Source organism: Filicampus tigris, chromosome 3 (assembly GCF_054856515.1).
Source record: "Filicampus tigris isolate MCC_2025a chromosome 3, RoL_Ftig_1.0, whole genome shotgun sequence".
Taxonomy (NCBI): domain Eukaryota; kingdom Metazoa; phylum Chordata; class Actinopteri; order Syngnathiformes; family Syngnathidae; genus Filicampus; species Filicampus tigris.
The window spans coordinates 11,085,418-11,107,909 of record NC_141219.1 but is presented as its reverse complement, the minus strand read 5'-3'; the positions used below and the strand labels follow the sequence as shown (position 1 = coordinate 11,107,909).

Here is a 22,492-nt window from a genome sequence, read left to right as displayed (position 1 = left end):
TTCATCTTGTAGTAGTTTTGCTTTTTTTTTGTTGCAGTAGTGTTACCTTAGCCAAGTTTAATTGCCTTTTATTTTCATTATTTTTATTGACATCATATATTTACTAGACGTTGCACTTTACTTTGGTCAGCGATTGACTTGATTTTTATAGTAGTCATAGTTTTACTTTATTTAAGAAGTTGGCGTAATTTACTTTATTTGTGTAGTATTTTAACTTTCTTTCAGTTCAATTTGCTTTCACCTCCTTTTCACACTTGTATGACAGTTAACAATGCTAACGATTGAAAAACATTTTCTCATTTTGCTTTTTGTTTGGCTTTGACTGAGTGTGTTTGTGAGGCAATAATAATAATACCCCTCCTCATCGGTCCACACAGACACCTGCTACTTTATCTTCCTCACCTGAGCTGACCTTTCTCATTTCCTAGAAGACCTTGAGTCACCTCTTAGAAAGAAGGTGGGGGAGGGTCATGGGGGGATAAAGGGGGTAACGTCCTGGTCACATGACCCGACTTACCCTGGTTAAGCCGGGGTCGGCGTCAGCTCCTCTCACACTCTCCGATGAATCCTACAACAGAGAAACAACGAGAGATTAGAAACTTTCACTGCCGACGGCAACTCCCCCCGTGTCCCCCTATGACCCCCCTGCTTCGCAGCCAAGGGGACTTTCCTCGTTTCAAGAGGGAAAAAAAAAAACTCTTCCTTCTCAAATATTGAACATTTGCAGCAAACGTCTGAGATGATCAAAGCAGAGCAATCCCGCACACTGGACACTTCATTAGGTACACCGGCTAATAGGGCCACATGGAAACTTCTATTTCGTCCCTCACTGTCACATTTTTTCACACATATTTGTTTAAATACCACAGTAATTCATTAATCCCTTATTATGAATGATTAAATCATGAATGAAACCATGAATAAAAAAAATAAAATGTTTTTAAAACATTAAATGACAAAAACATTGAACTAAACAATCTTTCATAAGTCACTATTTTAAAAAACTGAAAACGTGAAAACGTGCAAATTAAAATATTACATTCAATGACAAGCAGTTAAACAGTTAAAAAATATGATCATATGAAAAATACATTTAAATACATTATATATATTGCTGGCATCGGGCCAAAACCGCTTAAGTCACATTTGGTGAATTCCTATTTTTTAAAGTAAATCTATACTACTGGCCAGTCCACATGTGTCAGTGTTACACCTTTACACATTATTGACCAATCTAAAGTGTTGAAAATGGCATATATATATATATATATATATATATATATATATATATATATATATACACATATATATAGTATTACTAACTCTAAAGCTCGAGATGTTACCCATTACTAATTTCACGAAAATAATTATTTTTGACAATGTACCGAATGACATGTCCAGTGAATGCAAATGTAGTCTTACTCCACTGAGTGACATTTTGATTTCGAGCATCAATCATAATTGGAGTTGCAATAAAGAAAAGAAAAAAAACAGCACTACTGCCATTTTTTATTGCCGCCTGCAAGCATCCTGGTCACATGACTCAGCGCGGATGTTTTACGCTGTGCATCACGGCCATTAAATAACATTTTGACACTTTTTTCTTCTTTTCTTCTACGACTGGCAGCCTCGTTTAATCAGACTTTGCTCCTCGGTGCTGCTGACTCTGATAAAAATGTCTGGGGAAAAAAGTTCACCTGTCTCACGCAGGAATCTTCTGGAAGCTTTGCTGACAGCGCGACAACACGCACACACTTCTGATGGCTAACGAAAAGCTAGCAGCTGGCGCCAGAAGCTAACAAGGCGGTCTTTACTTGCTCCTCCTCCAATGCTGAGCATCATTTAACCATCATTGCGTTCCGTCCTGAATATTTAATCGACCAACGTGGTCCCGCTCAATCCCTCGTCGGCGACAGCCAATTGGCGTCAAGAACGTAATTTACCCGTCATAAGCAGGCGCCGCGTAAACAGCCAAACAAAGGAAAAACACACACATACGCACAGCGTGGTGATCGGTGACATAAAAACAATATGGGGCACATTGCCGCATTGCGTCTGTCGGACCACACGGTACACAACGATGTTTTATTTTTGATTTTCCTTTCCCGGCCGCGTGTTAGGAATGCGGCTCCTGCGTGTGCCGTGGTACAGCACTGCGGTCTTGTTGGCTTCCAAAACATACTACCATTTTTTTGTGGCCAAACATGTATTTGAACTCCACAGCATCAGTCCTTTTGTTGACAAAGTCTCCTCTGAGGCTAGATGAAACAAGGTCCGGTGATGTATGCTCGCCCCATGTGATGACATCACACATAGCTTGCGTATTTCTTCAACAGTGCTCTGATTAGCCCCTCCCTCCTTTATGCCTCATTTTCCTGACACACACACACACACACAATTGCGGGGATAAGTCAAAAGGAAATTAATGCCCATGTTTGGTTGGACCACCTGTTCATCCTGGATACAAGACTGCCAGCCCACTAAGGGTTAATGCTCTTTGTGGGAGGGAGCGAGCCAGAATTATGTGTGTGTATGTGTGTACGTGCCCCTGTCTGAAGCGTGCCCCAGGAGTGGCAGACTGGCACAGGCTGGAGGGGGAAGGGGGGTTGATGGGGCACAACCTGCTGCTTGACCCCCACAACGTCCCCCCACCCCACCACCTCCACATACACATTTTTTTGTCTTCTTGCATTCATGGGGACCAGCCTCATACCCGCAAACCTACACACACACACGCACACCGCCACGCACACACACGCTTTCCTATCCATCACATCTCGTGGGGGAGCACATGGAGGAACATCACACGGGATAAGAAAAGTTCACGATCCGCATGACAAAATGTACAGCCAATATGTAAATACATCATCTAAAAAATAGAGTTAAAAGAAACAGACAACAAATGGACTCAGATGCACCACACGAGTCACAAACAATCAAAATATTTTCAACCTTCATCACACTCAAACACACTGGACAAAAGTACTTTGATTCAATAATAATAATAATAATTATTATTATTATTATTTTTATTATTATATAATGATAATTATAATAATACTTTTAATACTACTACGACTACTAATAACTATTATTATTATCATTATTGTTATTATTATTATTTATATATTTTGTTCACAAAGATGTCATTACTTTTGGTGCTAAAACCTATATTCCGCTTATTTTTGGAGGACAAATGATATTGAACAGCTCAGCAGTCTTTTGTTTACAATGTGTCCCATTACTTCTAGTGGACAAAAGTACATGGACATTGCCGCAGTCTTGTTTCTGAAAGATCTGATTAATTCCAGTGGAGACAAGTACAGGGGAACATGAACAGTACACACAGTATTTTGTTTACAAAGTGTCCCATTAATTTTGTTGTTAGAAACTACTTGGTTAATTACTTCTGAGTGCCAAAAGTATTTGGATATTGTCTTGATTTGATTTGAAGATGAAGTTGTCCTCTTACTTTTTGTAGACATGGTACTCAGACAGCAGACAGCTAAATTTTGATTGCAAAGTATTCCAGGACTTTGTGAACAAAAATAATTGGTCGCGGCCAAAGCCTTTTGTTTACAAAGTGTTCAATGACTTTGTCGGCCCAAAGTGCTTGCACACCGCCACTCTCTTATTTGCTTGGATGGCGTCCACGTACTTCATGCTAACTTTCTAATCTGGAGCCTGAACCGGGGTGCGTTGGGCAGGGCACAGCCCTGGCGGGTGGGATGCTGTGGGCCAGGTGACCTTTGTGTGTCATTGTGGCGCCTCACACCTCGCCCAGGGCGAAAGGGAAGGAGCTTAGCGCCTTACACCTGCCACCGAGCGGGGAACTTGGCTTGAAGGGCGCTTGATTCGACTACGCGGATGCAAAGCCGGAAGCCAGACTTTTTGATGTCAGGTGCGCTAGATGGGGTTAAATAAATCAAGTACACTTGGTGCCTGGCAGGCTGAAAAGGCCAACCCTCTGACAGTGACAGTATCCACATTATGAGTGTGTGCGATGTATCAAAATATCCAAGTTTGTCTCAACCTTAGTTTACATCAGACACTTTTTAAACATTTTTACAAGCTGAAATTTTGACGTAAAATGACTAACATTTAATGCAGAAAGTTCAAATATAGATACTGATCAATACTGCTGGATTCGACTTGAGGTGGATGCAAAAGCAGAAACAAAATGAGGCCTGCTAAATGAGGTACGATAAATCAAGTGCACATAATTGACATATCAATGCAGTTTATGGATACAAATGGCCAAATACCTAAAAAATAAAATAAAATCTTGAGGTATACCTGATTTGACTTGAGGTGAAACAAGAGTTTTATGACGCCGGACCCATTAAATGAGGTTAGATAAATCAAGAGTACCTTGTTTATATCAATACCAATGTAATAAGATACTTTAATTTTTGTCAAAATGTTGAGGTATGCTTGAGCCGCCCCGTATCATGACGACTTTTTGAAGTCGGTCCCGCAACATAAGATTAGCTAAAATCAAGCACACCTGCTGCGCGGTGGACTGAAAAGGGGGTGCACCTGATTGCTCCCGACACCAATACCATTATTGATACTATTGTACAGTAATCCGATAGATTAGTTTAAATCAAAATTTTGAGGATCTTAAATTGGATTGAGGTGAAAACAAGTTTTTCACATCACCTCCATCAAATCGATATTGACCGCGACAAAATCAATACTGATTGATACAAGTGTCACGACACAGGTAGGGCTACTTTGGTTTCAGTCCATATGTTGAGGAATACTTGATTCTCCAAGTCTCAGGACAAATTGAGGTGGAAACAAGAGTTTTGGGCTCACTAAACGAGGTAAGCTAAATCAAACACACCTGCTGAAAAGTTGGTGCAAAGTGGACATGAAATGCGCTTGATTCGCCGAATGCTGCGTCAGCTTGTGGCGGATGCAAAGATGGGAATGGGAGTTTTTTACATGAATGAGGATAGCTCGTGAATGGCTAATTTTGTGATACTAATTTTGCTACGGATTCATATTAGTGTAATGAAGATACTTTAGTCAGTCAAACTCTAGAGGCGAGCGTCATTCGACTTGAGGCAGAGACCACATGTTTTGATGTCAAGTGAGCTAAACCAAGTTAAATAAATCAAGCGCATTTGGCTGGCGCCTGATTTTGTCAGGGTGGCAGGAAGTGTCTCACCCTGGGTTAGTCAGTGAAAGATATGCTGTCAACATAACTGTGATACTTTATAAAGTCAGTTGAAATCTGAATAAGATGTGATGATACTTTATTGCTGTATCATAAAAACTAGACATGGGAGCATACCGATACTTGGTGTACTAGGCCTTTTTTCAACGTATCGGGTATTTGCGATGGCTACTGATGCCATCACTGAAACCAGTAACTGGCGCCCTCTTTTAGCCATTCTACTATCAGGAACTAAATGGCATGCATGGCTGACTTTGTGAAGTGAACTGCCTCTATGTTAATCCTCTCAAATGCCCATTACAATGCAATTGCTGTTAATATATGCATGCGTTTGATGCTTATATTAACGCTTAGAGTGCATTATTAATGTATTGCTACCAAAAACTAAACATTTATTTCCGAACTCAATTTGGGTGCTAGGATGACTTTCTCCATTTGGGGATTTCATGCATATACTTAATTTACAAATTTACCTGCTTTCAATGGCTGAGAAAAATAGAATGTTTTTATTTGTCAGTTCATCAATAAGGTCTGTATTTATCAAAATTTTCTGATTTGAAATATTTATATAGGTGTGTGTGGCATTTTACAGTCAGCTTTATCACCCAGCCCTATTTTCCAACTTCATAATGTAATGCTTGCAATTTAACCTGTATTATTTTGCACTACAACTCAGAGAGTTGTCGATTTCATTGTGTACTTTTGTTATTTTATAACAAATGAATACTAAATCAGAGTGAGTTCTTTGTTTTATTTTTGACTTCTATTTTGCAGAGTGACTGTTCTACCTTTTTGTCAAAAATAACCTAAAGGTTTTTCTTTGAAATCATCTGACATTCATTCAGTAAACGTTTTATGTATCAAAAGTCCAAACGGTATCGATTACCTGGCATCGGTATGAGTGAGTACTCAGAGTTACGGATTCATACTGATATCGGTCTGAAAAAAATTGGTATTGAACATCCCTAGTAAAAACACAACATAAATTACTTTTAAGATATGAATCTGTAGTTATATGAATATTTAACGGTTAGTCTCTCGATACCTAATACTTTGCATTGATACGGTATCATGAGAGATAAGATGTATCTCGATATCCCGCTCAATGAGGTCGGATCAATCAAGTGCACCTTGTTAATATCAACACTGATCAATAGGGGTGTGTGATCTTGAAATGCACTTGATTCAACTTGAAGTGGATAAAAAGGCAGAGACGAGAGGTTTTGCTGTCCAGCCCCCATAAACGAGCTTAAATAAATCAAGCGCACCTGGCTGGCTGGAAAGGGGGTGCACCTGATTGAGTCGAGGTGGCAGGAAGTGTCTCACCCAGGGCTAGTTGTCAGTGAAGGATATTCTGTCGTGTCTTGTCGCCGCCACGCTGCAGGCCAACACGTCGCAGCCATTGTGACGGATGTTTGAGTGTCTCCCGTGCGGCGGGGTGGCAGGGGGGCCGCGGAGGGGGGGCGCACCGGTGACACTCGTCATATTTCAAACAGGAGGTCTGAGCAAGAAATGAAGATTGATGCCCAAAAGCCGACGCCCATCTGATACATATATTATCATTTGGGCATCCATATGCATGCGCGGCACGTGCGCGTGCGGTGGCTGACGTGGGCGTCGCGCACGTTATTAGAGCCATGTGATCTAATTGCATTTGATGTGCAAATAAACAGGGAACGAGTCCATCTCCTGGCGCGGCAGACAGACGTGATGGACGAGCGCATTAGCGGCGGGGACAACATTAGATTTGCTCAAAATTATTGATCTTTTGTTTGCCAGCCAAGTCGGCCATAAATAAAGGGCGCACGGGAGATGTGACTCATTATAGCCGTGCCAAAAGCCCGACAGACCTCCGTCAAAACACCCCCCCATACCTTGGCACACCTCCCCTCGCTCCCACCTCAGCTTCCTTTCATCGCCATCACTACAAACCAATTTAGTGCACACCAGACGCCGTTTAACCGTTTTTACAAGATGGAAATTTGACGGTTAATGGAGGCAAATGTGTCATATACACAGTCAAAATATCGATAACCTCGATATTGATCGATAGAAGCGTAACGTGATCTTAAGATCAAAAATATTGAGATGCACCTGATTTCACTTGAGACGGAAACGAGTGTTTTGACATTGAACCACAGTGTGAAACTGGGACACAAAATATAGCAACATACCAGTATGCAACAGGTGAGTATAGCACTCAGTATATTGCACGCAGTTACGTAAACTAGCCAAGCTACCTGTACTGCATTCAATAGTCATCATCCCATCCAAATTGATTGAACAAGAAACATTTTGGTAGCAACACAATAATAACGCACACTTTAAGTCAGAAATCTTATAAACATTTATGATATATACTTAGAGATATTGCGTCTTAATGGGCAAATGACAGAGTAGTGAAGGATTCCATTCACACAGAAAAATGTTCTGTCTGCCACGCATGCCATTATGGGTGGCTGGTATCGGCAACCTTCATGCAAACCCGATACCATTGCAGTAGGGACTGTAACAGCCTGACACCGATAGCTGGTATCGGTACTCACACCTTTCCTAATATCAATGTGTGTCTGAAGATAGACAAATGTAGATATCGTTAAATTGTAGTATTTTGTTGTCTTTTTACAAAAACACGACACAAATTGCCATCAAAATAAGATTCTGACAGTGTCAGAATCACTGTATGCATTTTTTGATGTTACCATACAGTACTACTGTATGTATTGCACTATCCATACTTGGTCTCACTCTGAGTTTATGCCAGATGCTTTTAGGCATGATTTTAGATACTTAAAATTTGATGTAAATTGATATGAACATGTACCAGTCCCCAAATATCAATATTAAGTGATAGCAGATTAATAACAATTTGAAAGCAAAATCGTGGTTTTCTTGATTCAACTTGATGCAAAGGCAAAATGAGAGTGTTTTTATATGTTAGAGGCACTGAATGAGGAGAGCAAATCAAGCACACCTGACTCACGCTGGAAAAGGAGGAGCGCCTGATATCGATATTTTGTGATGGCAGCGTCATGAGATTTTGAAACTTGAATCTTGAGATGATCTTGATACCACTTGAAATGGATGCAAAGGTGGAAAATTGATTTATTTGACATTATTGATATGCGATGCTTGTTGATAATGCACTGTATTATTATTGTAATTTATTTCTATGTATATATAAAAAAATACATCAATGATCTTTAAAATCTGAGTTTTACGGTGAAAGTATACATATATGATGTTGGCATATATAGATGGCATCGTAATAGGCACCGTGTATCGTGATACTGATACTTTGTCTCACTCTGAGTTTGCACCAGACACTTTAAATGCATTTTTACAAATGGAACATTTCACAGTAATGGACGCTAACGTGTCAAATGGGCAATCCAAAAATAAGGATAATATTGATACTATTGATACTGATCGACACCAGTCTAATGAGATCTTGAGCTGAAACTCCTGAGGTGCGCTTGATTGGACTTGAGGCGGAAACGACAGACAGAGCTGCGTCAAAACAGCCCCTCCCTCAGCTTCCTTTCATCTCCATCACTACAAACCAATTTAATCTGTTTTTAATCCTTTCCTCTCCTCCTCACTGTCACTATCTGATTTCTTTAAAATTTTAATCCCGTGCTGATAACCCTCTTTTATTACACAGACACACACACATATGCAAACATGTCCGGCTCACGTTTAGTGTTTTATTCCTCTTTACCTTCTTAGCATGGGGGGCTGTATGCGTGTGTGTGTGTGTGTGTGTGTGTGTGTGCGTGTGTGTGTGGAGGGGGGGAATCCTTTTATCACACAATGGGTAATTTATATCCATTACCAGCGTTTTCAATCCTTTTCAGCGCGCCTGTCACTGCCTTTGGCACGCGCGTGATTAATGTGATCTAATAATAGTGTGCCATTATATTTCCTTTAGTAAAACATGTGGCAACATCCTATTCGCCGCAGTCAAATTCATTGGCCCCTTAAAATACTTCATTCGCCTTTCAGACACAAGATGGCTGTCAGGGCCACACGCATGCGCAAAAACGCATGCACACGCACACACACATGCACACACGTTGTGTATATATATATATTGTATGATATATATATCATACAATTATGCGCATATGTACTGAGAGCTATTGAAAGAGCAGTTGATGCAGCAAATAACTGGGAAAAACAACAAAGTGCAAAGTGCGGCGATGTCTTTGCCTTGTGTTGCCTGGTCGGGAAATCCTCTGACACGTTTAATCTACTCCCGCTTGGCTGTATTGCGACAGCTCCATCAAACTCCTGCGTGTCACTTTTTAAACACACATTCATTATCAGAGCCCCCACGGCAGTGGGGCTTGACAGTTTGTACTTTTTTTTTTTTTTTTTGGACAAAAAATGATAGATAAATACATATCATATATATATATATATATATATATATATATATATATATATATATATATATATATATATATACATATATATATATATATATATATACACATATATACATATATATGTGTATATATATATATATATATATATATATATACACACATATAAATATATATATATATGTATATATATATATATATATATATGTGTATATATATATATATATATATATATATATATATATATATATATATATATATATATATATATACACACATATAAATATATATATATATGTATATATATATATATAAGGCCTGCACGATGTGTCTTTTGAACATTGCGATTGCGATGTGCGCATGCGCGATAGTCACATTGTAGGACGTGCGATGTTTTAACTTTGTTTTTTTCTTAGAACACGCAAACTTTTGTTCATAAAAGCAGCTTAGCTACTCCGTGCTCTTACACAGCCCGTCTCGCTCAACCCTCCTTCCTGCCAATCAGTCACCGTCCGCCCCCCACCCACCCCCCAACTCTCAGAGCCACTGCTGTCTGCCGTGAAAACACACATGGAGGCGACGACAGCGGCGCAAGCGGCAGTGGATTTAGTCCCCAAAAGAAAGTCAGCATCCAACATATGAAAGTATTTCGGCTATAAAAGGGAAGATTCAGGACAACAAATCATCCTTTGCCAACAGTGCCTCACCGTTGTTGCTGCAATCGCCGTCACAAGCCCCTGTATGAGCAGTTCAAACTAAGCAGTGGGACCCGAGGTGAAACTTCATCTACTCGAAAAACAATTACAGACGCCTTCGCCAGCATAACTCCTTAGGATAATAAGTCCAAACAGCACCAACAAATCACAGATGCAATATGTTTTACAGACCCGTTTTAGTTATTGTTATATTTTTGTGAACAACTCAGGGGACTAACGCACTTGCTCTTTAAGTTTTAATATTTTTGTTCTAATTTGTTTACAATTTTGCTGCAGTTTCACAAAGGATTTTTTTTTTATCTTAATGTTATATTTTTGTAAACAACTCAGGCGTTCGTACACCTGCTTTTTAATTTTTTAATATTTTATAGTTTAGTTTAAAAGTGTTTATAACTCTGCTGCTGCTTTAGAGGTTTTTTGATTTTCTTTGATTTTTTTAAATGACTCAAGGGTCTTGTGCACCTGCTCTTTTTATTTTTTGTTTAAAATATGTTTAATATTTTGCTGCCGTTTACATTGAAATACAATGTGAAATACAATGTTAAATAATCTATTATGTGTGATCTGTGATCCCTTTTTTTTAAAGCAATCCTTAGTCTGGATTAAACAATATTATATGAATACAATGATGTCATGGTGAGTTAACCAAATTATTCCCAAACAAATATATTCAAGTCATCTGGTGAAAATTCTATTTTTAACACCGCAATATATATCGCAAACCCCAGAAAAAAATCACAATGTCATTTTCATCCAACATTGTGCAGCCCTAATTAAAAAAAATAACAATGTGACACAGCAGCTGTGTTGTTTTAGTCAATCGTTCACATGACATCTTAGAAACTAGCTGTTAATTTAGATATGGTAACATTTCGTTAAAAACATGACATGCCAGTGCTCCAAGCAGACCTTATGGCAATATGCTGCGATCACAATAGTTAGCCTATGATAAAACTTTTGACATACAGCTTCATATATTGGGGGAAACGAACAATACAGTAATACAATCAACTCTGCATTGTGTGATAATAATGTGATGCATTACATTATCCATACTATTTTCTACCCTGGAGTGGTTTTTTTTCATTGGTTCACAACAACAAGTGCAAAAACTGAAAGGTGAAAATGTGGTCGGGCTTGTTTGATATTGTGATACTGCTCAGTACAATGGAGGGAAAAGATGCAGTACCACAACTGATACTGTAACTTGAGCGATAACAATTTCAATGAAAACCAGCTTCATTCATAGAGCACTTTAAAAACAACCGTAGCTCCTTACAAAATGACGTGCATCAGTCAAAATCAGACATATAAAAACAATAACTGTAAAAACATAAAAAGTACATTAATAACATAAAGACAGTGAATACAAAAAAACACTAAAACAATGCCGAGTCTCATGCTGAGTCGAAAAACAAAGAATAAAAAGAAAGGGACCAGCAATTTAAAATCACTGTCCAATTTAAAACGCAAATTGGACCCACAATATTGGCTTTACATAAGACGCCAGGGGGCCCAGATCAACAGGGTGGGATGTATAAGGGCAACTGGGACACCAGTAACTTCTGTTTTCTTTTCATTTAACAATGCCGTCCAGGCTTTGATTTCCGCCAGGTGGTACAAAAGCGGCCTTGAGGAGAAAGCATCCTTTTTGCTTAGTGGGACATAGACCTGACTGCCATCCGCATAGCACTGAAAGGCAATACCATTCTTTATTTAAGAAGAAACCCAGGGGCAGCAAATACAATGAAAACAGCAGGGGCCCCAAAATTGAACCATGTGGAACACCATACGACAGAGGGGCAGAGTGGGACTCAGAGCAACAAAGGCTAACACAAAAAGTCCTGCCTGACAAGTAGGACCTAAACCAACCTGACCATGTCGAAGTGTCCTTAAGCTAGATACTGAAACCCCAGTTGCTCCTGATGCTGCGCCAGTAGGTCAATGTGAACTCAATGTGAAGCGCTTTGAGTGCCTTAATAGGTGGAAAAGCGCCATACAAGTGAAAGTCGTTTACCGTATGTAAATAAGCGCAAATGTAATGAGGTCTTTATTTGCATGTTTAAAGAGCACTCAACCTAGTGTATAATAGTGTCGGGCAGCTGGAAAACACTCCAAAGTGCTGCGTCAATGTCTTGGCCTTCTCTCACCTCACCGGGAAATCCTCTGCCACGTCTAATCTACTCCCAGCCAGCTGTATCGCGGGGTTCCCATCCATTACCGCCTGCGGGACACCAAAGAGTCGGCGGCGGATGCCACGTCTCACTCCCGCTCCCGCGTCGCTGCTCTCTCATTGTCGTGTCACTTTTTAAACACACATATCAGAGAGGCGGCTGCATTGAAGCGGCGTTCCGTGTCAAAAGGTACAAAACGACTAGATCACAGGCGAGCGGGAGGAATCCTTAAAGGACATCTCCTCCGATGGGCTGGCGGCGTTTTCAAAGCCTGCGCAGCTGCGCGCCGGCGTTCCTAATCTGGCGGCCTGTCAGTTACTCATGTTCCCCGGGAAATGTAGGCGGGTGGGGTGGGGGGTGGGGGGATCTGGGGGGCAGAAAAAGCACTTTTTTTCCCCAAAACACAAGGAGTGAGTGAGTGGGGGAATCAAAGTGTGAATATTAAGCGTCAAGATAAGGAGCGTGGAGGCTTTTGTGAGGAGGAGTGATTCATGTGCTCTCGACACGCACTCTGACCTCCACGCGTTATCTGCAAACGCCGTCACCCCCCCTACTCTGCACCTGCTCCACAGGCGGAATTATTACATCAGGTCAAAGGTGGAGTATTATCAGAGAGTGATGGACGGCAAGGATGTGAAATGATGCAAATTAAAGATGAAGTTCATTTTTAATTTAGCATTTTAAGTCGTTTTGATGGAATTTTAATGATCGTTTTGCAAGATTGTCAAATTACAATTCGTCCTGGAAGCCATTTGGGATGTTCTTCATTTCATTTTTTTTCTTTTTTTTTTTATACCCCTCTGACCTCAGAGGCGAATTTGGAATTTATCTGGAATTTTGTATATAGAATCTGTAATTCCTCATCTTGTTATTATTATTATATTTAGATTGATGGAACGGATATGGAAATGAAAGTCAGTGTTCATCTTAATTTTAACATTTTAAGTCGTTTTGATGGAATTTTGATCGTTTAATTCCATAAATGCCATTTGGCACGGTAATTTAAAAAAAAGTATTTTATTTATTTAATTATTCAATAGGGCAAATTTGGGATTTAAAATGAAACCTCTATAGGAACAAATGATGATTTTGGAAACTGAACCACATAAAAAATCTACAGGAAATAATGGAAATAGGATTAGTCTGGAGGTACCATTGTCATAAAACTTTTGGACAAATGTGGAATTTTGTATTTGAAAAGCTGTATATAGAATTGGAATTCCGTACCTTGGCTTTTGTATTTAGAATGTATCTGGATTTTCCATCCATTCATTTAAAAAAAGAAATAAAATATTGCCGCTGAACCTCATCAGGGTTGCGGTGGGATGGAGCCCATCCCAGCTGACTTTGGGGTGAGAGGTGGGGTACACTGTGGACTGGTTGCAAGCCAATCGCAGGTTTCTCAAGTTTCGTACCTGGCGTTTCTTATCTTCCTTTTTTTTTTTAAATCTAGAACTTCATATGACTACTTTGAATTTCGTATTTGGAATGATCTGGAATTTCCCCTATGTATCAATAAAGTATGTGTTATTTCTTTTCCTTTTTATGTACCGTATTTCCAATAACACCACCTTTTGGTTATAGTGAGGTTGTACGGTAGCTCTTTTTGCATGTAACGTCCATTTTGGAAAGAAATTAGACGCTCTTCAAGAGGCCTCGGCCTAGGAAGACTGAGTCAGATGTCGTGTAAAAGGATTAATATTTCAAAGTAGTGGAAGGGTTAAAAACACACAAGATGTCCAAAAACAAGTCTTAATCCCAGAGAGCTGCCTGTAGTGTCCGTGTGTGTCTGTGTTTGTGTCCGTGTGTGTGCGCGTTTGTATCCGACATGTGTAACATCCCAAGCGAGGCTCTTCCCTGGCAGGGACCAGATTGCGGGGGCCGGTCGGGGCCTGTCAGAACCGGTCGAGCCCCCATGAGGAGTCGCAGCCTCCATTTAGCTTCCTGATCCTGTGCAAATGAGCGAACCCCCCCCTCCCCCCCACATACACATTCACCCCCAAAACACCCCCCGCCCTGCTTCCCCCATCCCTTCGTGTTAGCGTGTTAGCGTGCTAGCGGCGTCTGGCAAACGTTCAATTTCCATTTGTGTCTTTTATATTCCCTCCTGCTGCTGCCCTAATGACGCTCCAGCTTCTCCCTCCCGCCTGCCCATTTGAAAGGCTGTTTATCTGCCATGCTAGGTGCTGCTGTTTTGGTAAGCAGCAGAGTACAAACGGGATCACAAGTTTTGACTTTGATGTCCTTGTGTGGGTTAGGGGTCAGGTTTAAGGTTTACTTGGCTGTACTTCACAAGATTAAATTTTATTCAATTTACGTGCCTCTGTGCTTTTTGTTGGTTATCAGCAGAGTTCGAAAGTTCTCAACAGTTGTTTTTGTTGGTGTCCGTGTGTGGGTTACGTTCAATGCTGGGTAATCCTAACCACTGCTTTTGGCTAACTAGATGGGTGGCAGCCCCAAGTCTTAGGACATCAGGGTAAGGTTTGGTTTGATTAGGGTTTGAGTCGTTTAGGGGTCAGGGTTAATTGAGGTTGGGGTGTCGGGGTTAGGTTAAGGGTGGAAGTTTTAGGGGCTCTTAGGGTTTAAGGGGCTTAACCATTGTGACTAACAAGGCTGGTGTCTTGTATTTGTGGATGATTGTTTGGTTCATTTCCGAGACGGTTATAGATTAGGATTGAGGCTGTTGAATTTGGTTTACCTAATACCAGTCAGTGTTACTAGACAACATTCAGGTTTCTGCTTGAAAGCAGAAAACATGTCATGAAAATCTTACTAGAACATCTAAACTTTATTTGTGGTTTATCAGAGGCATTAAGAAAAGTGTAAGATGACTCACATTTCACATTTGAATGGGACTGGTTAATTGGATCACAGCCAGAGCCACAGCCCCAGTTGTAAGAGGGTGTCCACACTTGTGCAAACCCAATTTCTCAGTTCCTTTTACTTGCCCTCTCGAAAAGATTACAAATATGTTTTCACTTAAGTTATATTTCACACTAATAGTGGAAAAATATTTAAATTGGTCTATTTTCTTTATTTTGCAAAAAAAAAAAAAAGGCCCTTGTACAGGGGTGTGTAGACTTTTTATATCCACTGTATATGTTAGGGCTGGTTAGGTTTTGGGCTGTTAGGGTTTGGAGGGGTTCCTTTCAACAGCAGGTACTGATATCAGCTAACAAGATGTGTGCCGGAACCCCATTTAGCACGTTCCCGGTAGCCGACAAACCTTCAATTCCCATCCGAGTCTTTTGTATCCGCTGCTGTTTCTTCTGCTCTCTTCTTGCCCGAACGATGCTCCGACATCCCCACCCCCATATCCTCCCGTACCCCCCGCATCATTCCTTTTCCCTCCCTCCCTCAGTCCCTCCCTCCTTCCTTCTCCGTTGAACAACACAACACAGCGGAGTCGTTAGGACCCTCTCTTCATTACTTGAAAAAAGCAATCATTAGACACCAGAGTATATACGTAATTAGAAAATCACTTCCTTTGCAATGGCGGCTAAGTAGTTTACATACTGTAATTACAGGGACAAAATCAATTTTTAATCATTTCACTGATTGGGCTCATCAGCTCAGTAGGAACATTGTATCCTGCTTGTTGTGCCGCCGCCACCGCCGCAACATCTGGGCTAAAACAATTAGCCTTTTGTGGCGCACGCCGCCGTTACCGCCGCAGTACCGCCTCGTGTCTCCACTTTGCGCTCGTCTCCAGATGCCGTTTGGACAGTGGCGGGCCATACATTTGCTACCTGGGCCTCCTGCACAGATTTACCCAACTTAATCCGCCAATATCTGGTCAAAATGATATTATCAATGATATATAAAAATACTGTGCCATCACGTATATTATGTGGAGTACTTCAAAGTCAATATTTATGTAATAAAATGACAAAAATATAAAAACAAAATAGAAACAAAATACATCTTACCAGATACGCAGGTGAGGAAATGTATGATTATGTACAGAATTCTACGAACGTGCTTTGATTGTCAAACTTGGCTTTACTCAAACCAACTAATCAGACAAACCAACCAATCAGACAAAAGAAAAACACTGACATCATCAAGAGTCAGCGCTGTCCCACGTGGGGCGGACAAATTTGAAATCTGATAACCCTTGTCAAATTGTTTTTACAAAATTTTTCAGATTCAGAATCAGAGATTTTTTTGTGCTGACACTTGCCCTCATTTTTTTTCTCTACCAGATCAGATTTTCATTCCCCCAAATTAAAAATAATATAACGACAATATAATATGTAATATAATAATATATTAAGTAAATTTTATGATTTCAGGGTTACTTTCAGCAACAGGTGGATTTTTTTTCTGAAACGCCATAGCTATAAATTACAACACATGGTAAAATCTGTATTGCACAAGCCGGTCAACATATTTTTTAATCAACATCAAAAATAAATTGAGGCACACAAAAAGCCATCTCTGACTAAAGTTTTCTGTTGACCAGTGTTATTTAACACATTTGCTGCCGTGGACGTTTATATTCGTCAACTGGAATTTAAACATTTACTGGCAGCGATATATGTATTAAGTACATTTTTCAACGGGAACACCGACGTTTACTCCCAGCTTGTTTGTGAAATTCATATTAATATACTAATAAACTATCTTACAGGTGCCTGAAGATGTTGGTGTTGCATCGCTTTGGATTTGAGATCAGCACAACTTTTGAAGAGAAAAAGATTAAGCAGTGAAATTTCGGCTTATCACATTGATTACGATGGAAAGAAATAACAACACGTTGGAAGTTGGACAAATTTAGACATCTCATACTCCAACAGAGAATGTACTGTATATGTATGGTATAAATAAGCAAAGTATGTTTTGCGGTACATAGTAGAGGTTTTTTTTTTTCACTATAATGACAAAAGACGGCAGTTAATGGAGTGAATGATGAAAAAACAATGTTCAAAAAGCTAGAACTTTTGGGTGAAATCTACTTTTTCTTTTGGAAGGTTCAGTGCTTACAGTATGTTACAGACCACTATTCTGTGTGTCTTGAAAAGTCAGCCAAAATGCTCTGAAACGGCTTGCAAAGTTGGAAACTTCTTTGCAAAGTTCCGCTACTGGTAATGGTTGCAGATTGCTATACAGTAGGAGTGTTTTGCTAATCGAAATTGACTTAGGCTGACCAACCAATCAGAGAAAGGAAAAATGCTGACATCGAGTGCCCTGTGAGGATGAAGGTGAAATACAACTGGGCGAAGAAACACTTTCACAGCTAATATAGCTGAAGTGCATACACCAGCAGTCGTGACTTTGAAGACAAGATTCGGTTGACATGGCAACACATGAAGGCTGAAATCTGATTGGACAAAAAAATGTATATCCACATGGGACAGTCCTAAATGAAGACAATAGGCTATTGGGAATAAATGAATACAATTTAAAAGAAAATGACTGCCTACCACAGTGTTCGGATCATACCCCCAAACTCTACCCCCCATCGACCCCCCATCCCCATCCTGCCCTTGACTTGGAGACTGTGATGGTCATGAATCAATAAGCTATAATAAGAAGCACAGAACCAGGGAGAAGGTGGATAAAAACAACATATTGCTCTTTTTAACACCTCTTGTTGTTTTTTATCCCGCCTGGTGTTTTTTTTTCTGTCTTCTTTTCATCCACCAACCATTTGGAACGAGGCCCTGCAGAGATGTCACCTTGCTTACCGCATGCTCAAACACTTAACACGCTAACACACACTAACAGAGTTGGAGGGGGAAAAAATAGACACTTCGACATTCAGAATTATTCAAAAGAACTGGAAATGTAAATTGTAATTACAAATTATACCTATTAATAATAATAACAACACTAAAAACAAGGATATTGATTATACTAAATACACTAGTACTGCACCTACTATAATAGCATACTATTCTAATAAAAAACAAAAATATTAACCAGCGCGATAATTGTTGTTGTAAAGAAAAATATATTTCAAAAGCACATTAGGTAATATTAGTATTTTCTTCTATTTTTTTTTTTTTTAATTCAAAAGAGAAAAAATAGTTCAGAATAATGTGACACTACTACATATAAGATCAGACAAGATCATAAAAGAAAATAAATAAATAAAGTAATTAATTAATAAATATAATAATAATAATAATATAATAATAATAATAATAATAATAATTGTTTTGTACTTAAAAATAAATGCAGGAAACAATGGTAAAAAATACTTGAACTATTACATACTGCACATTTATGAAGACGTATTTATAACGTCAAATGTGTTACAATAGTCATTACTTAAGCTTTATGATGCAAACATATTTTGAATCGAAATTAAATACATATTTTTCTGTCGATTTTTTTTCAGTTGTAAACTGTACTGTAAGTGTAAAGTGCATAAGTGAAGTTAGGTTGTGTAAGTGTTTAGGGTGCCTGTGTGTGTGAGCACGTTTGTGCGTGCGCGCAACATCATCGGCTAATCAAACACTTTGTATTCGTGTGTGAAGGCAGCCGATCGATGGGCATTAGCTTCAACTCTCTCACTCACTTTGAAACTCAGGAAATCACATTTCAAGAGGGGGAAGCGAGGGTCCGGAGGTCCAGGGGGGCCGAGGGGGGCTTGAAGAAATCGGTTAATGCATTGATCATCGGGCCTGTATGCAAATCACATTTTTGCCGATCGATGGCGTTCATTAACGGCTTCATTTTAGTCCTCCGCATCCGCTATCCCGTTAGCTGCCGCTAACCTCACGGTTGATGCGTGTCGCCATGGCGCCGAGCATGCACGTAAATTCCTAGAATTCAATTTGACCCTGAGCCAACCAGCAGTAAAACATGAGCGGCAAACGTCCCCCATGTGCTACATTTATTTATGACTAGACACTTTATTGCAAATATATATATATATATATATATATATATATATATATATATATATATATATATATATATATATATATATATACAGTACACCCATCTCCACATAGCGATTATATGTGCTAACTATTGTACAGTTGGTACTATTGTCAACTAACTAGCCAAATGTCTGCTAATTTTATTTGCGCTAACTAGCTCGGTAGATGATAGTGTTCTTTGCTACCCATTCTGGTTGATAAATGCTCCATTTTTAGCTACCGAGATGTGTTTATGTGAGTTTCAAATTCAATATGTCCTGCGCTATATAGACCATTTTCTACTTGATAACAATCATAAGAGATATCAGCTAACCAGCTCAGTAGATGTGCTAACTATCGTTGCTGATTTTAACTAACTAGATGTGCTAATGCTTTGGCCTTACTATATGTGCTTCTGCTACTTCCTAAGTACTGTAGATATGATGGTGTCTGCACAAACTAGTCTAGTGGCTATGTGCTGACTATTGTCGCTGCTGAGGTGAGCTAATTAGATAAGCTTCAGGTTCTACTGTAGCGTATGTGGCTAACTAGTTCAATGGCTGTGCTATAGTATGCGCTATAGTCATCCATCCATCCATCCAAACATCCATCCATTATCTATACCGCTCTATCCTCATGAGGGTCGCAGGGGGTGCTGGAGCCTATCCCAGCTGTCATCGGGCAGTCGGTGGGGGAAACCCCAAACTGGTTGCCAGCCAATTGCAAGCGCTAAGTAATGTAACTATCAGTTATTTGCAGAGCTGGGTATTCCACCTGTGCTATGAGTTCTCGTCTATATTTCAGACCTGCCCGGTCAGTCTGAGTCACCCAAACGGCGTTGAGAACGGGCGTCTATCACACGCAGGTGCCACACTCCTGACACACAGCTAAATAAAGTAAAAAGGAAAACAGTGTTGAGTACATTTCGGTCCCACAGACGCAATGACGTGCCCCATTTTGTTTTTATTTCACTGATCACCAAGCTGTGCGTGTGTGTGTGGGTATGTGTGTCTGTTGTTTTTATTTGACTGCTTGTGCACCTGCGTGTGATGTGAAAATTAGGTTCTCAACGCGGACTGGATGTCGCCATCGAGGGACGGACTGGGACCACGTGGGTCGGCCGGAAATACAGACGGTAACTTAGTGACGGGTAGACGGTGCCCACCTGTGCTAATTAGTTAATCTTACTACAGTGTTGTAGGATGATGTGCTAGCGTTTTCACACTCCAGCTCAACTCAGCTCAACTCAACTTTATTCATATCGCACTTTTACAACAGCCACAGCTGCACCAAAGCACGATGCAAAAAAAATAACAATAATGGTAAAATCACACATAACCAAACAAAATCTTCTGCATTCCAAATTAACCATAGTTCCCTTTCCTTGTTCTTTGACAACCATTCTATTTGCTAATGATGTCAGCTAACGAGAAGAGTTTCTGCTATTGATAATTAGGAGGCACAAGGTTTTTATACTAACTTCAGCACCTACTGCTATAAGTTAACAGGACACATTTCTGCTGTTTGCTAATTGCTTGTGCTTGTGTTATGTTCTAACATGACAAACGTGCTACTTTCTAATTCTAGAGACTATTTAAAAACTAGACAAACTTCTGCTATTTGCTAACTAGATGTACATGTGTTTGTGCTAAACTATTAGCCACTGATGTCAACTGACTAAATAAGATACTATTTGCTAATTAGATTAGCTAGTTTCTATTTTCTTAATGCTTACCTGCTAACTATTCAAGCTAGTGATTTCAGCTAATTGAACAAATAAATTATGGTTGCTAATTAGATGTGTTGGTGTTTTGTGCAATTGATGTAAGGCAACTAGACAAACCTTTGCTAGCAGTTGCTAACAATTGTAGGTACTGATGTCAGCTAACTAGATAAGCTTCTACTATTTGCCATTTAGATGAGATTGTGTCTAGTACTAACCATTCTAACTAGTGTAGCTACTACTGAGTGCTATTGCTACTGACATACTATACAGTGAAGAGGAAGATTCAACGTTCCCCGAGATTCGACTTTCAGCAGGTTCCACTAAACTTTCACTCACTTGCTGCTGCCTGCTAATTAGACTAGCGGCGGCTTGCTAACCAGTGAGAGTTGGTGAACAATATCCATTTATTGAAATAATTATTGGTCCCAAAATGGTCTTTAGTGTTTTCGCTTTGAAGCGAGCGAGTGTTTTGGATGCTTGGCGCTGGGGGCTTTGGAGGTTTGGGGAGGAGGGGGGTCGAGGGGGGATCGAGGAGACTGGGGCAGGGGGGCCGCGGATTGGCGGGTGGGCTTTGCTCATTTGGAGAGCTTTAGCAATTATACAATTAGTCAGGAATGTAGGCCAGCAGACCCTGGATAACAAGTTCCCTTGCTTGCTTTCTAGTTAGCTTCTCTAAACAGGAAGTCAATTCATTTACAGCAAAAGTGGCACACACACCCCTGCCCCCCCTCCGCCCACTGCCCCCTGCCCCCCCGCCCACTGCCCCCTGCCCCCTCAGGAGGTGTGTCATCCTCACGCTACCCGGCGGCGCTAATAGATGACGTGACAGGTCACTTAGGTCTTCTCTTCTAGTATGCCTCAAAAGTCTTATTAACAATGTAGCCCCCAGTCTCTTCCCCCTTTGTTATGCTAGCGTAAATTGGTTGACGACGAAGTCTAAATTGTTTTGTAATTAAGACGTTCTCTGTGCTAGGCCATGACAGATGTACACAGCATGCATTTTACCTCCTAATTACCTCAGCTAGCTACACAATTAGCGTGCTAACTTTGAAACGTACACGCCTGATAGCATGCTGACAACCTACAGCACACCGTGTAGAAAACATGCTAACATCATGTAATGTTATGACCTTACAAAACATAATAAAAGAAAATATTATCTCGGTTCATAAAGTTTTATTGAAGCACACTGTGGGACATTAGTGTGTTGTGTGCCTTAAAGTTGTGTGGCCGAGTGAGTGACGTCAGGAGCCGCAATCACGCGAGTTTGTGTTAGTGTCTGCTCCATGCTCCTTGTGAGTATTTTCATTTTGTATTGCTGTGTTCGACTGCTTCCCCCGTTCACCAAAGTGCAATTCCAACTGTGGCTCTCCTTGCCCACATGCCAGGGCACTGCTTTACCTTAATTCACCATTTTTCTTTTCACTTCAC

At 40.1% G+C, this 22,492-nt stretch overlaps 1 protein-coding gene across 5 annotated transcripts in view; it reads right to left on the bottom strand.

Annotated features, from left to right (window-relative positions):
* Window positions 1-22,492, bottom strand: part of znf536 (zinc finger protein 536) — a 240,464-nt gene that overhangs the window by 184,377 nt on the left and 33,595 nt on the right. For 2 of the 5 annotated variants that reach the window (XM_086026486.1, XM_086026488.1), the window contains exons 1-2: window positions 2,186-2,266; window positions 518-568 (exon numbers count right to left, since the gene is read on the bottom strand). In XM_086026486.1, the coding sequence (XP_085882612.1) occupies window positions 518-568; window positions 2,186-2,206 (72 nt within the window). In that variant the 5' untranslated portion in view covers window positions 2,207-2,266. Of the gene's footprint in view, window positions 1-517; window positions 569-1,697; window positions 1,835-2,185; window positions 2,267-22,492 lie in introns of those variants that run through there. The other 3 variants (XM_086026490.1, XM_086026489.1, XM_086026491.1) reach the window with 2 other exon arrangements.